At 42.1% G+C, this 16,210-nt stretch overlaps 3 protein-coding genes across 3 annotated transcripts; 2 read left to right on the forward strand and 1 right to left on the reverse strand.

The window, feature by feature from the left end:
• Positions 1–46: 46 nt before the first annotated feature.
• On the reverse strand, positions 47–1,990 carry LOC135341106 (nuclear transport factor 2-like). The gene is made up of 4 exons (XM_064537578.1): positions 1,791–1,990; positions 704–778; positions 483–578; positions 47–331 (listed from the first exon to the last, which is right to left on the reverse strand). Exons 1-4 carry the CDS (start codon positions 1,986–1,988, stop codon positions 215–217), a joined length of 486 nt encoding a protein of 161 aa, XP_064393648.1. The 5' UTR covers positions 1,989–1,990; the 3' UTR covers positions 47–214.
• On the forward strand, positions 1,978–7,824 carry LOC135341105 (protein LSM14 homolog car-1-like). Its single transcript, XM_064537577.1, has 9 exons — positions 1,978–2,259; positions 2,367–2,542; positions 2,955–3,228; positions 3,627–3,797; positions 4,781–4,872; positions 5,539–5,719; positions 6,103–6,505; positions 7,049–7,189; positions 7,516–7,824. Exons 1-9 carry the CDS (start codon positions 2,139–2,141, stop codon positions 7,607–7,609), a joined length of 1,653 nt encoding a protein of 550 aa, XP_064393647.1. The 5' UTR covers positions 1,978–2,138; the 3' UTR covers positions 7,610–7,824.
• An 84-nt stretch (positions 7,825–7,908) lies between these two features.
• Positions 7,909–15,623, forward strand: LOC135341107 (uncharacterized). The gene is made up of 6 exons (XM_064537579.1): positions 7,909–8,038; positions 8,150–8,681; positions 11,392–11,546; positions 11,863–12,048; positions 12,157–12,304; positions 14,264–15,623. The coding sequence occupies exons 2-6, from the start codon at positions 8,159–8,161 to the stop codon at positions 15,550–15,552; spliced, it is 2,301 nt and encodes a 766-aa protein (XP_064393649.1). The 5' UTR covers positions 7,909–8,038; positions 8,150–8,158; the 3' UTR covers positions 15,553–15,623.
• Positions 15,624–16,210: the final 587 nt, after the last annotated feature.

The following is a 16,210-nucleotide window of genomic DNA, read 5'->3' on the forward strand; positions in this document are numbered from 1 at the left end:
GGCGCCAAGATACCTTCCTCTAAATTACGCCGCCCTTAATGTGTAATTTATACAAAAATGTATATAAAACACTAAATAATTAATTTATACACTCAATATAAATTGCATAAGACCGTCCTTACAATAATTAACACACTCAAATAATTATACACAATCCAAACATAAACTGCATAAGACATCCATAAGATGAAATACAATAATTATATAGCAAAGTCTAGGCGGCGGAATGATGAAGATTTAGTCGAAATACTTGATTCGTAATGAATAACGAATCGCCGATTTGTTTACAGTAAAACACTTCAGTGAACGGATGTACAGGATCGTTGTCAGTCTGAATTGAAATACAACATAAAGACTCTCTTGAAAATTCAATTTTCTACCTTTCTAAAATATTATTAATTGAGGAAGTTTATAATTATGCTCTGTCTTAGACCAAGATGAAAATCTCGTATTAGCTATATACACGTATAGAGATAGCTTACTTTCAGCTGCCCAACAACCATTATGAGCAGCCCTGAATCCGGAGTCATCTGACTGTCCACAGTTGTTATCGCATGGTTGACGGTTACAAAAGGAAGCTGAAAAGGGGAAACAAAATTAATTATTAAGAATCGAATCAAGTAAAGAATAGAGAGGTTGTCACCACACGGAAGATTACATTGCCCTATAATTATATAAGCAAGGCGTGTAATTATAATCTTACAGAGGTTAGTTTTTGAAGTATAGCGTCAGGCCCTGTAAACACGTTTGTCTCAAATTGCAGTTGTGATTGAGGTGTCTGCAGAAAATAAAATAATATGAATTAATCATGTGAGAATAGCATGATTGTGTGTAGATACTTATACATGAAGTTTTAAATTACGCACATTGCTGCCAAAATCTAGTAAAATGAAAGCACCGCGGGTGCTACATAACATAAAGCTACTAGCTATTATAACAATAGCTTTTATGGAGGTTTCACTGTAGCTGTATATTTTAATGAATATTAATAAGGACAGATGTGTTAAAAATTTTCCAAAAAAGTGTCCAGGATAATTCGATAAATTAGAAGATATATAATTATTATAATTATGGTACTTTATCTGAATAATAATTGGTCAATACAGGAGAATCAAAAAGAGTTTTTTTTTCTAATGCAGATAATAGCATAGTTATCAAGGGAGGATTATAACGGTCGGCATTCGGCTATTTACCCACCCAAAAACCTGAATAACCGGTCAGTTTAGCTCTGGGCTGCCACAATGACCTGTAGATCTAGTTGCGCACGCTGATTCAGCAAGCTAATTAGCCACAAATTTAACAACCTCCAAAAGTAGCGGCCTCTGGCTTTGTAATTATAAAAAATGTCGCCTTGATTAGAGGTATTGTGGTAGACTGGAAACCACACCCCTTTCTTTTGGGAAAGGCAGGTGACATCAATGACTCGTCAGTAACCACACTCTTTTCCCTGAACCACTTCCGCAAAATGTTTGGCGCAATGAAGACGAGTCACTGATAGTCACCTGGTCACTCTCTTTACCAAAAGAAAGGGATGTGTTTTCCAGTCTAGTATTACGGTACCTTACACAGATGTGCACAAACAGAACAATCATGTAAATAATTATATAGCATTGTGCTTGCAGTATTTATGCCTTGATAAGTCGCACTTAGACTCGCAAGCCACTCCTTTTTTCATTTGATTGGACGGGGCAGGGAGAAAAGTGCCACTAGGTTTGTAATTCCCACAAACAACTCTTGTATTTATGTTCAGCTAGAATGGTGCTCATTATATGGAACGGAAAGCAACTTACATACAAGCCTTGCAAAGAAGCTCTATTAGTGTCAAACGCTGCATAATAATTTGTTACAAGCTTTTGTGCTATATCTTCGATGCTGCTCATTTCTTGAAATAGCAGACCATGTACCAGACAGACAGAAAAACCTTTGACTCTGCCTCCTTGCGCCTTCGATCTCTTTTTTATTATTACGACTGTGGAGACATTGCGCATGCGCTTTGAGGCCACCTTCACTAAAAGAGGTGGGTCATATAGATCTACATAACAGCCATAGCGTTTGTGTATCTTTATGAATCGTGTCTCAGGCCGGTGTCTCCAACAGATTATTGTAACCTACAGTTTGCAGTGTGATTCCTTTCGGCCATGAGTGCTGGAACACCATACATAGGCAGTAAAATAAACTTGATATCCAAGGCTGAAATTCGCTATCAAGGCACCTTGTATCAAGTGGATACTAAAGAGGCTACTGTGACCCTGGCCAAAGGTAAGCCACTGCAATAAGTGCATTTTGTACTGTAGTATGTAAATGGGTGATGTAACATTGCTATCAAGTATTGTATTGTTTCATCACAATTTTCTACGTTCCATTAGTTCGCTCGTTTGGTACGGAGAATCGTCAAGTTCCCAAACCAATTCCTCCTCGAAATGAGATTTATGAGTTCATCATCTTTAGGGGTAGTGACATCAAGGACCTCAATGTCATTGATGTTCCTTCACAGACTGAAGCTGAGGACTCGGCCCCTCAGGACCCAGCTATTGTGTCAGCTGTAAGACTCTTGTGTGTGTTTGTGTGTGTGTATGTGTGGCTTGTTTATTTTGAACCTCATATCCTACGATAAATTGTATGTTTTCTGCTTGGTGTGTAAGGGCTGCTTGCTACGTACATGTATTAAGTAGCAAATTTAAGGCAAACTGCACACATGGGTTTACATACATGTAGGGCATTAATTGAGGTACATGTGTAGATGCTCTCAAAAGAATGGTAGACACATTTTTAAAAGGGAATGTCTTATGTACCTTTGTTTGTAAAGAAAGAGGTATCAGCTAGAGAAAACAAGTAATAGTGATGGTACACGTTACACGCACCTTGTGCTCAAGATTTACAGTACCTTCTGTACGTGTAGGTTCCAGAATCACTTCAAATGTGTTGATTATTTGTTTGTATTGTTTTCTTTGCAGACGCAAGCTCCACCCCAGGCCATTCCTCTAATACCGTCCTCGCAGCCGCCCGCCCCTCCACACCCTAGACAACCCACCTACAGCCCGTTCCCACCTCCGAATGTCTACTCTCCATTTGGAATGCCATATGTGAGGCCCCCTGTGATGATGGGGACCCGAGGGACAGGACCACCTCCCCCCATGCACCCCTCACACCCTGCTCATGCAGTGCCCATCCCCACACAGCCAATGGAGACGGCATTTCGCCCCCCAGAGCAGAGCCATACATCAATGCGTATGTCCTCAAATTACATATATACATGTATATTAGTCAGAGCTAATATGCATATAATCAAGTGCATGTACAATGTAGATCTCTGGGGTCTGATTGTTACTTCAAGGTGTCCTTTCAATGTTCTTACAGAGTTCAAACTTTTGTATGGGTCGGTGGCTTCCTTTATTGATTGATGCGAGAATAGAAAAAGCATACACTTTAACCACATCAGTTTGTCTCCTGGCTGTCAGAGAATAGTCAATACTTTCTGTGCTGCTAACCCACCCTACAGTGCATTGATATTCATTCAAGTACAGCTGTCAGCCTGTGCAAGTAGACTATGTAGTACATGCAAAAGTGTGCATACATGTATAATAATTATGCATGTACATGTATTTTATCCTTCAATGCTCTTCTAGCTCAAGTGTCAATGGTGTCTGTTCCTGCCCAAGTCCAGCCTCTTGCTGTTAGCTCCCAACAGCCGGTTACCGCCTTTTCTCCTGGGGTTGTGGCTGCACCTGCTCCGACCAGCAGTGGAACAGAGCCTCGGGCCAGCTCCACTCCAATGGTACCAGCCACAGTCACTGCAGGTGAGAGAGTGCGTATACAGTTATGTGGAAAGTTGTGTACACTACATGCACTTTAATGACCCTTTATCTGATTTTGGGGTTGTCTTTTGGCCACTGACTTTTGCTGAAGATTCATAATTTACAATTTAGTTTGAAGGTGTGTCTTAAGGACCAGTAATCCTTGATGGTACAGTAGCCCTCATATAGAAGTTCCCGTTCCGTACCGTTCAATTGCATAAAACGTTTCGCGTAGGAAACAGAGCGAAAATGGAAGTCCTGCTCATTAAATTTAATACGGGTGTACTGTTTTAATTCTGAAATAACGTTCGCACGTGTAGCTGCATAATTCGTTTGGTAGCTAGCTGGCGCTAGTGTTCCAAGAAATCAAGCTGGTGAACTGTTCTACTAAACAAAGAATCGTCATCCTTCACAGACAGCTACGGAGCAGGTGCAGAACCCCTAAGAAGCAAGGTCAAGGCGAGCTAGAGTACAGTTTGAACATTTATATTATTAGCACTGTACATGAATTTGTTATTCTTCATTTGACATGATGTTTTAATGATACAGGACAGTGTGTATAATTTATATTGAAGTGTTCAACAAAAGTAATAATACAATCAGATCATAATGTAGCTGTATCTAAGATTCCAGAGGTCCGGTTGACTTGCTACTGCCAACTTTCTCATCTTCTTCCAGCCTTGCATGTAAGTTCTGCAGTATTCCCAGTGCTATTTGTATGCCCCTGGATTACACTACAGAAGTTAGTACATTTGTAGCTTAGTACTTACAGAATAATTTTATTAACTTGGCAAATTCCACCTGTTTTTTCTCCGTAGAACGGCATACGTAATTACGGTGCGTTTATGAATAATACGCTATGGTTTAGTAGCGTTTTTCTGACTCCGTAACAACGGAACGTTACGTGCAACTGAAAGACAACGGGAACTTTTATATGAGGGCTACTGTATGTCCTCCCTTTATTTGACACACTCTCTACCATGCAGAGACCACCCCCAAGGCGTCTGTTCCTCTGGAGTCAGAGAGTCCTGGACTGATTACTCGAGCTCAACCCTTGGTACCTGTGGGGGATAGACAGGTACAATTGCCCAGAGTCTGCTTTGGAACACTCTATCGGTGTATGCTCCACTGTAGTCTTGTGTATGCACATGGTGGCCATCATAACACCCTTTTCTCAGTGTGTTTTACGGGTGCAGTTGTTGTGTTGCTTGTGTGTACGTACACTGTACATGTAAATGTATGTGTGTACTACATTTACCAAGCGTTAATTGTTTAGATATAGTTTCCCTTGTAAGAAATACCCTGTCGTGTGCTCTACCCAACCTTTAGCTACAGTACACGTGCTTTTACGTGTGTATGACCAATCAGTATTGGCTGTACCATTAGTCAATATTAACTCAGGAGTGCACTCCTGCTCACGTGTACAGTATTAGCAGGGTTTCATCTAGGATTAAAAGTTTGGGGGGAAGATTTACGCACGCCGCAAAATGTTTGGTCACTCCCACATTTGTTGACCACACCCCCTATTACATGCTAGTGCTGCATCACAGTAGATCTAGTTACGTATTGCACATCATAGACAGTACTAATGTGATGATGTCATTATTATACAAACATTTGGGGGGGGGGGGGGAAGGTTCACCCTAGCCCCCCCCCCCCCCACTAGATGAAACCCTGATTAGGCCATTGATGTACAATATAATTATATGATAACTGCTCTTAGCATCTGTCTTCACTCTCCCAGTACCAACCTTCAACTTCACGGAGTGAGCCTGCTGAGAGTAACCGTGGCCACCAGCCTGTAGTGGACTCTACAACTGAGCCAGATGATGGGTTCGGTGGCAGGGGCAAGGTTGGGCAACAGAGAGGAGGAAGGAGGGGTCGCAACCAAAACAGACAGTACGATGGGAGAGGAGGATATAGGGGTGAGTCAACTCGAGGCAGTATACACATACATGTAATCTATGTGTGTTGCAATTTAACGGTATACATGTATAATGATATATTTTATTTGTAATAAGCAGAAACGTAACTTGTTTCCAAGCTTGTACATATACATCAAGCCCTTCAAATGAATACCACACTTATACTGTTTACACCGCAGACTGTGTTCTGGCTTTTAGTTACTTTGTTGCAAGTTCTGTTTTCGTTTTCTTCGTGTATTTCTGTTACAGGTTGCTTTAAAATCCTAATTTCAATAACAAAGTTATTTTGTTGCAAGTTCTGTTTTCGTTTTCTTCGTGTATTTCCGTTACAGGTTGCTTTAAAATCATAATTTCAATAACAAAGTTATTTTCATGTATTCCAGGTTCCAACAGAAGAGGTTTCCGGGGTAATTACCGTGGGACCCCTAGAGGAGGTTACAGATCTCAAGGGCAGCGACCCCCTAGAGGGGGTGGGCCAAGCTCCAACGGTCCTGTCTATCGCTACGAATCTGAGTTTGATTTCGAGTCTGCCAATGCACGTTTCAAGAAAGAGGCTTTCGAGGAAGAGTTCAAGCAGCTGCATGTTGACGATAAGAGTGAGACGAGCTCGAGAGGAGTTAATGAGAGCAATGAAGATGACGACACTCCACAGGGGGAGGGGTCAGAAGTGGTAGTGGCTTCAAATGAGGCACAGGCCGAGAATGATGCTGACTCGGCAGATGACGAGTTCTATGACAAGTCCAAGAGCTTCTTTGACTCAATAAGTTGTGCGAACACGGGAGGGCGGTGAGTGCTGGTGGTGGATGGTGTACTGATCATACCGGTGCTAGTGTTCGAGGGAGGGGGGGTGTACTGGTCCTTCTGATCATAATTATTAGTTCTAGTGTTGGAGAGTGTTGGAGGACGGTGTACTGATCCTATGGCCCAGGCAGGATCCTCCGGACACAGGTGTATATATATATACATGCACATACACAGGAGGATCCCAGACAGGATCCTCCGGACACAGGTGTATATATATATACATGCACATACACAGGAGGATCCCAGACAGGATCCTCCGGAGCATCCTCTGAACTGGCATGCATTTTTATTAGCTTAGGAAGCACAGGATCCTCCGGACTGTTGGTACTCATACTAGGATTGTCGGACACTTGTAGGCAACAGTGGACATGTATGTCCTATGGGTGTTTGTGTTGGTGGGGGGGGGGGTGTACTGGTCCTGTGAGTGCTACATGGCAAACTGATGAGTAATCCTATGGTACACGTGCCTTCTATCCCAGTTTCTGTGAATTTTCACATTGTTCCCCCTCACTGTGTTTTTTTTAGTCGTCCTGATCGCAATGCTGAACGCGAGATGAATACAGAGACATTTGGAGTGAGCAATTTCCGAGGGCATCGTCGCTACCAGGGCAGGGGGCGTGGTCGTGGACGGGGACGTGGGTACTATGGCAACAGGGGAGGTCAAAGGTATGGTTCACGTGAATGTACGTGTAGGCTATAATAGCAGTGTCGAGAATACAAGCCTATCATTCTGTAATTATGGTATATGGAGGTGGCAGTTGTATACATCATTTTAGCTGTTCTAAATGGGTACACATAAATGATTGGTACATACATGTATCAGGAGCCTGTAAAAAGAACGTTTTTAGGTTGTGTGCTCCTGCTTATAGGATACGTACATGTTTGACCTTATGAATTGATACCACGTACTTGTTTAGTACATGCGTCTCTGAAAACGCCCTATGCCTTAAAATATTGTGTGCATATTGAGATACACGCACACGCCAATGTAGATACAGCAGAGGTGGTGATGGGAACTATGGCAACAACAAAGGTCGTGGGTACTCGGAAAGGAGCAAGGCCAACACAGGTGCCAAACAAGACTGAAACCAAAACTCCCACCATCGACAATTTTATTACATGATTGGTCATTCATTCGCTCTGATTCTGAAATCTGATCCTCGTTGAACTTTCTAATCTCATGATGTACGTATATCACTCTTGCGTGCAAGAACCACCATATTATTGCCTGTGATTGTGTTGTCATTGTACCTCATTCTCTACCTGCACATAATTATTATGATTAATATCTAAAACCTCAAGACTGTCACAGTGCGTTCATTAAACACCTTGGGGGGGGGGGGCGGGGGGGAAACCCACTAAAGTTTCATTTAATTAATGGGCGTGTCTACATCTGCAGACTCCATGGAGCCGGAGAGAGCTGCCGTGTAGCTAGTTTAATAATTAAAAAAGAAAAGTAAGAGTGAGCCTTCTCAGAAGGACATTTGATATATAGTGGAAATACAGTTGTGGAAGGTGACGATTATAAGTATTCATACTAGATTAGATCTACCAGGATTAATTAATTAGATCTAGATCTGATCTACTGCACTGCTGATATGTGCCTTTTTTTACTTTTCGTACTAGATCTATATAATGCAAGCTCGTCAAGCACCAAATGAACAGCAAAAGGATTTTCCTGTTGAACCACCACCTTGTTCTAGCCCTTTCACCGCTGAATATAATGGACGTCATTACAATTGGAGAGGAATTGGTCCAGGACAGAGGTCAATCGTCATTTCTGTGTATGACTCAAGAACTGAGCAGTGGAGCCTCTTGCCCACCACTGGACCTCCACCCCCTGGAGAGTGGGGTGGTCGCTCTGTTTGCGTAGGTCGTTACCTGTACACCTTTGGTGGTGGTGATGGGTCTTCTTGGCACAATGACATGTACAGTCTTGATCTTGAGAGACTCCATTGGACCAAAGTTCAAACCTCTGGCAGTCAGCCTATTAAAAAATTTGGTTGTGGACTTATCAGCGTTGATGAGAGAACTCTGTGCTGCTCAGGAGGACACGGTATTGGCCCCACACAACCAGGATCAACATTTACCAAAGACACACGATACACTGATGGAAGTGGATGGACAAATGAGTTCCATCTGTTTGATGTTCAAACTGGTAAGTGTCAGTGGCGTATCCAACTATGAGATCAGGGTGCTAAAATTATTACTGTAACTTATTACTGTTTAACTGGGAGCTATTCATTAAACGGTGAGCAGCACTATGGCTATTCAGATTGAAATCTGGATCTATAGCTAGAGCTTTTGCAGAAGAGGGAGGACACAATTAACCATACATACTAATTTATGGCCTATTCTTTTTTGAACCGGCGATTCATCTTTTCTTGAACACGCCCACTCGCTAAGGAATGCCACATGAGTAGGCGTGTCTAACATACGGAGTAAGAAAGGATGAATCGTTCAATTAAAATGTCATAATTAGTGCCTATAAGGTTAATTATGTCCTCCCTCCTCTGGAGCTTTTGCACGTCTAATGATTGAGACCACACCCTAATAAAAGTTGTCATGCACAGGAAAGTGTGTGTGGCTTCCTGTACATGGGCGTTTAAACAATTTTGTTTAAAGTGTATAGTTTATTGTTTATATGAACTGATGTCTGGAGCTGTTTCGTTTCTAAAACATAGATCAGAGCGATTGCTAGTACAGTAGACCCTCGCTAATCTGGACCCTTTAAGTCCAAAATCTCGCAAATTCGGACAAAATACATGGCAAAATGAAAAGAGGAAGTTCATGTCAGAAGAATAAAAAAGATAAGATGACGACTACACTCTTGCTAAATCAGCAATAATTTTATTATACGTGCTCTCAGTCACTGAAAAAGAGCTCACAAGACCCACTCTATATTGGAGAGAAGTTGAGATAGTAGAGTATTCTAGCTATACCTTAACCTTCTGGCTGCCTTAAATTATATTCATTGTATATACATGCACGTGCAAAGTGCATGTTTTCGTTAATGATATTCATATAATTGCTTATAATGACATCCGTTAATCCGATGTGTTCGGATGGAGTCTGATTCTGCTCTATATATATATATTCGAATTACCGAGGGTCTACTGTACTATAAATGAGTTATTAATAACAACTGAGCAAACAGTAATTTGAACTGGCATCCATGAAGCTTGCTCTAACTTCATTCTGCCTCAGAAGCAGTTAGACCAGTTTCCCATGCACGAGGCTAGAAACGTGACAGCACTATATAGAACACACCTAGTGTATTTTAATACCGGTGCACTCGGATGGACTCGGCTGTGCCTCGATTGTGCAGCACGTTAACCTCAAGTCCATTCTCGACACACAATTTAACCTCTGCTATAAGTGTGTTCTAAAACACGTTCTTTGTTTGATACATTGAGGGGATGCCTGAGATATTGCAGTGCATGAATGTAGCAGCAGATCCATGCATGCAAATCAGCAATTGCATGGTTGTAGCTGTTAGCTGGATAAGTTCCTTCTGTGACCCTCATATTAAACAATTATAGCATGCAGGGCCATGCAGGGGGCACAACAGCTAATTAACAAACCTATATGCGCTTCAATGTCCGAGAAACCGGAGTTTTATTGCTTGTGATCTGGCATTGGAGATGGCATAAACCCCAGCTAGCTTGCCAAATCAAAGGTTTTTTAGGGTTCTATTTATAGTGAGGTGTACTGAGTAGTGATATTATTATAATTATCACTCCTTCTTGTGCGCTACGCGCTCTCAGAAATCAGTAATCTCAGATTTTCAGTAATCCTGATGTATGTTCCCAGTGCTCGTACTTATACCCAGCAAAAGTGAAGATAACTATAATTTTTATCATCCTACATATAAAATGTGCCATCTTGACGTACCACTTTTTTGGTCACACCCCCTTTGACGTATTACTGTGTGTTGGACCGGCCTCCTCTGGGTAGGCCTGTGCCAAATATTTCGGAATAATTTTTTGAATAATAGGCAGCCTTTTTTACAATTTGAATAATAGGCACTGTAAAAAATAGTTTAATGATATTCATTGAGTTGCACATGCGCAGTAGCTCAGAACACGCCCACATTTTACATGATTGTTAGTCCAATCAATGTTGAAACCACATTTTTTGTGCTAAAGTTTGTTATTTCGCTGCTGAAATTAAAAAGTAATGACTTCATCCCCCATTTTTTGGTGCTATATAATTTATAGATGTTTTATTTCGCTGCTGTGTATGTGAATAATAGGTGTCATCAATTTGAATAATAGGCTGATGAAGTTGAATAATAGGCTGATCAAGTGCGAATAAATAATTTGAATAATAGGTGAAAAAATTTAAATATTTAGTACAGGCCTACCTCTGGGTAATAGCATGCTGACTTAGTTTTAGCCACACCCTATACAGTGGGAGTGTTCACACAAAAATGTTTGTTTCCAATCCCTCTTACTGTGTTCTATCTATGTTTGCACTGTATAGACTATAATTATAATAATTATGTAGAATCGATTTATCTACCGTATTACTAGAATATTTTGCAGGTGAAAACCTTTGCGAATGCATGAGCCAAATCAGCAGAAAATTTGACTCGTATTACTAGAATATTTTGCTGGTGAAAAACCTTTGCAAATGAGCCAAATCAGCAGAAAATTTGACCCTTTGCGATCTAACTATTGCGTTCTGGCAAGGATCGTATGTATTTACTACTAATTTTATTGTTGCGGATTTATCGACCATTGCAAAGTTTAATGCTCACAAAACATTCTAGTAATACGGTATATACATTGCCATTACTTCACTTCTTGATGAAACTAGTGCCTTTGTGGGCCATGCTCAGTTGCTTAATCCAAACCCACTTCCAGGTGTCTGGTCGTCCCCTGAACTCAAAGGAGAGAGACCTCCTCCCTGTGCCTACTTCACGTTCACCAAGGTGGACAGGCACAGGGCGATCTTCTTTGGAGGGAGACAACCTGACCATAGGGTCAACAATGTCTACGTGTTCAACTTCAGTAACATGGTCAGTTGGTGAAATAATAATCACTATAATTATACCTGTATGCATGCATGACTACATTTGCTGTATGGTTCACTACACACACGAAAGTATGACGGTATACCGTATAGCGGGTAATTTTCGTGGGGTAAAATATTCGTTATTTTCGTGGGCAGGCTAACCTCCACGAAATTTTATCGTAGGCGTGGCTTATCTGAACGTAGGAATGCCGTGCAGCCACGAGATTTTTACTCACGAAAACTACCGTTTCTCGAGTTGAACGAATTTTTTACCCCACGAAACTTACCCGCTATACGGTATGTGTATTCACCATGTGTAGGAGGTCACTAAAGTGGAGCCAGTACAGGGAGAGCCATGGCCAGTGGGAATGTCAGTACCTGCTGCCTGCTGTCTGAAGTACGGGGAGGACCACCCTCAACTACTTGTGTACGGAGGAGTAGATAATGACAAAAAAGCGTTGGGGGATATGTGGATACTTAATGTTGACACTGGAAAGTGGACAGAGGTGAGTTACTCTGTAGATCGATTAGATACTGCTTAAATACCTTGAACTAAATGTTGTTTGTATGTAAACACAAGTTGCCATACACGTCACATCCCTTTTTCACCCCAGTTCACACCTTCTGAGTCAGTTCAACCACGGTACAACCACTCCACCACTGCCATCAGTCTGGGACCAGCACTCATTGAGGTCCTCGTGTTTGGAGGCCGTCGGGAGTGGTTGGGAGTTAGCATTGCAGAGACAACTATACTGAGATTTGGTGAGGAACTAGAAGACTACATTGCAGTACATGTAATAGTTGTATACCAACTGTTGCACGTTTGCTGCATGGTTAGCCAGAGGAGGTATGACAGGCCCGGTGCAGCTCAAGCAATTGCCTTTGATTGAATACTATTCATCCGTCCACATTGTGTGTTATTGCTGAGTGTAATCAGAAGCTCATTGCTTGAGCTGCACTGCGCCTGTCGTATCTCCTCTGATGGCTAGCTAGCTGCACGCGGCCTTTATTTGATTCGTATTTACAGCTGAAGTGATCCCGTACCAGGAACAATGGAAGGGATCACTAATAGAAAGCTATTGCGGTTGTTACTTCTTTGCTAGCCCCAGAACATACCAGGAGCCAAGACACGTTACGGTACAAGTATGTCACTATCAGACCGCGTCTTAAGTGGGTGCGTAGGTGTAACTCCAGGCTTCTTTGCTGACTTTGCTGTGATCGTAGTCCACGATGAATGTCTCATACACTGCTAAAACTCCGTTTCAAAAGTTTCGGCATGCCTCTATAGCTCCTGTTACTTGTTGCTTTATAGCCAGCATTTATTGTATAACATTCTTTTGGCTGATACATAGATCTTTAGTATTCGTGTGAACAGCTGAGGGTTAGCACTTTAGTGCTCTATAGTTTGTTTGTCTGTTTGTTTGTGATATCTGAGTCTACTCACCTGGACGCCATAGCGCTGCGTTTACAGCATGGATAGCCTCCACACAATAAGATATTAGATGTTGATGTTAAAGCTTCATACGTTGTCGAATAAAAGTGAACAAAAGCGAACTTGCATGTTGGCTGGAAGGCTAGCTAGCTACACGCGGCCTTTATTGGGGGTAATACTTCTTCCATATAGATTTGCAAATCAAGTGATCCGGGTTACCAGAACAACTGACGGAAATGGAAACCTAGAATTGTAGTTGTTAGCCCCAGAACATAATTATCAGGAGCCATATATTTCAGCTAAAATTGATTATGACACAAATTAACCTAGCACAGACTCTAGCAGGCAACCCCAAAAAGCTATTTTCCAAAATTGAAACATTTGACCAAACTCCACGGATCACAATCATCGTTCTGGCTCAATGACCCAATAGCTATTGCAGAAGTCTTCAACTCATATAATAACTCAACTTTTGCTACACAAAGTGATTTTGCACTCACAAGTATATCCAATCACTACCAACACCTAGTGAACAACTCTCCCAAATCTCACTCAACACATCTGAAGTCTACCAAACTTTAGCCTCTCTAAACCCTATAAAGACGTCAGGTATTAGTAGTTTTGGCACCTCCACCGAGGCATCAGCACCCGTGATGCTTTTATATTGTTTTAGTGCTGTCACGTGATCTCCAGCCAATTAAAAGTAGTCACTTGACCATGCTTTAACTTAATCCACACTTAAGTGTTGTGCTTTAAGTTCATGAAAAATAACAATACAGCAAATTGAGCTGTGGCTATTTACTGAAATGCAGCCACTATTCCGGCACTGTCCCAAGGGTGGCTGGATTAACGAGAGTCTACTGCATGTATAGTCGCTAAACGGGACAGTAATCCGATGCACATGCGCACTATAAATATAGACAGCCACGTGCATGGAACTCTATTTGTTTTCATGGGGGAAGACTCCAGGCTGAGCTATATACAGTGTGAGCCTATACTACAGTCACAGATATACTATGGTCTCAGTGCGTGTTAGGTGTGTGCTCTATTTGTTACACTCGATATACTTCTTCAACGTTAAATCGAGGCACGGGTGTCGTACAAGCTCCTCTGATGTCTGACCACGTACCACTGCCGTTTTCAAAGCTGTGTTCAAATCTCTTTTTTTTTCTCCTGCTGCTATATAGGTTCTTATGCATGTGTATATGGTACAATATATACTCTGGTTGTAAGACACTATAATATACAACCGCCGAGGGTTTCTAGTTGATTTTGTTAATCCCTTGCAGAATTGACTGGACCCTCGCCTGGAAAGTGGGCTCTCGTGGATGTTGCCTACAACGACACTAGAGGCTCCGCTCAGCGACTGGGAGAGAAGAGGATAATCAGACGAGCAACTGCTCGTGCCTCATTAGTCATGGAGACCAGCAACTACTCCTCTCAATACCGGGTGAGGGCTTTGGAACAACAGCTACTAGCATCAGAGCAGAGAGAGCAGGACACTCAACATCACTGTGAACTACTGTTGCAAGGAAAGGATCGAGAATTGGCTGCTCAAGGTCAAGAATTGACTGCAAAAGATCGAGAATTAGCTGCTGAACGTCGAAATTTGGCTACAAAAAAACGTGAATTGATAGAGGCCAACCATCACTGTACAGATGCTGAGAGACAACTCAGAGAATCTCAACAAACAGTCCAAGATGCCAACAGGAGAGAAGCTGACCTGTATGCTCAAATCACAGCTCTCAGGGTGGAGTTAGAAGGCAAAACAAAAGAGTTGGCAGCACACAACACAGAGGTGTGGAGGATTCCAGCCAGCAGAGTAAGAACCATGAGAACAATTGGTACTGGAGGGTGGGGGGAGGTGCTGGAGGGAACTGTGAAGGTGGCCGTCAAACGACTCTTTGCTGCCATTGTCAATCTACGCAATCTGGAGAGACTCCAGAGAGAAATGAGGCTCTTGGCTGAAGTACGGCATCCCAACCTGGTACAGTTCATTGGGGCAGTGTTTGACCAGTCCCCTCCTCTCATCATCACCGAGCTTTTGGACATGAATCTTCGACAAGCGTACGAGATGAATCAACTAGTACCAGGAAACCGCCTCTCGATCTTCATTGACATTGCCCAAGCTCTGGACTACTTGCACCAGCGCTACGAGCCTATCATCCATCGTGATGTGAGTGCTCCCAACGTCCTCCTCCAGCAAATGCCCAACCATCAGTGGAAGGGGAAGGTCTCTGACCTCGGATCAGCCAACTTTCTACAGCAGGCTCAGACGATGGGAGAGGGGGCCATAATCTACTCTCCTCCTGAAGTCATCCCTCAAGCTGCAGATCCATTTAATCCCCCTCTAAGGCAGTCTGTCAAGATCGATGTGTACAGCTACGGCATTGTCCTCTGTGAGGTGATCGCTAGTCGATTCCCAAGTGCTGAACATTATCGAGAGATGATTCTCCAAGTACAGAGAGAGCGACCCATTATGTGTGAGCTGATTGTCCGCTGCACTAAGAGAGACCCCAATGATCGACTCAGTATGGCACAGGTGCTCGTGGAACTGAACAAAATTGTACCTTTTTAATAGACCAAAAAATAGATGTGTGTTAAAAAAAGTTCGATTTGCATTACGTGTTGTATTGTATCAGGAGCAGATTCCTGTTAATTTTGCATGCAGAGAAACTCAAGGAGTGAGTAATGACGATTTTTTTATACTTTTGAGAGTACACTTAATAAGCAATTATTATTTGTTCATCTGTATCTTCCATTCAACCTTTAAAACACATTCTTTTGTGCTAATGAATTTGCTACAAATCCGCCAAAATTAGTAGATCTACCCTAAAATCAGAGAAAATATGAAAACGCTAATATTACTACCCGTCTATAATAGTAACCTTAAAATAGATATACAGACAAACAGCATGTGTATACTTGATGCAATTGGGTATATACTTTGTTTGTGTTACTGATTATAATTGTTGAGTATTATGACAAAGAATCTAGCTTGTGTATGGACCAAGTGTATTCCGGAAATCGAGTCTAAGTCCGAATTTGTCTTCCGAGCAACATTTCACAGGGGGCTTTCATCGTAGTAGCATGAGGGGTCGGTCAACCTAAGGCAGCAAGAGTTTTGCTCAGCACAGCCTTAGAACAAAGAGACTTTTCTTTAGTCTTGCCTTGACAATTTGCACAGCTCTTTCAGCCAATACATATGACGCAGGGTGGTATGAGGCGGTTGTGAT

Source organism: Halichondria panicea, chromosome 9 (assembly GCF_963675165.1).
Source record: "Halichondria panicea chromosome 9, odHalPani1.1, whole genome shotgun sequence".
NCBI lineage: Eukaryota > Metazoa > Porifera > Demospongiae > Suberitida > Halichondriidae > Halichondria > Halichondria panicea.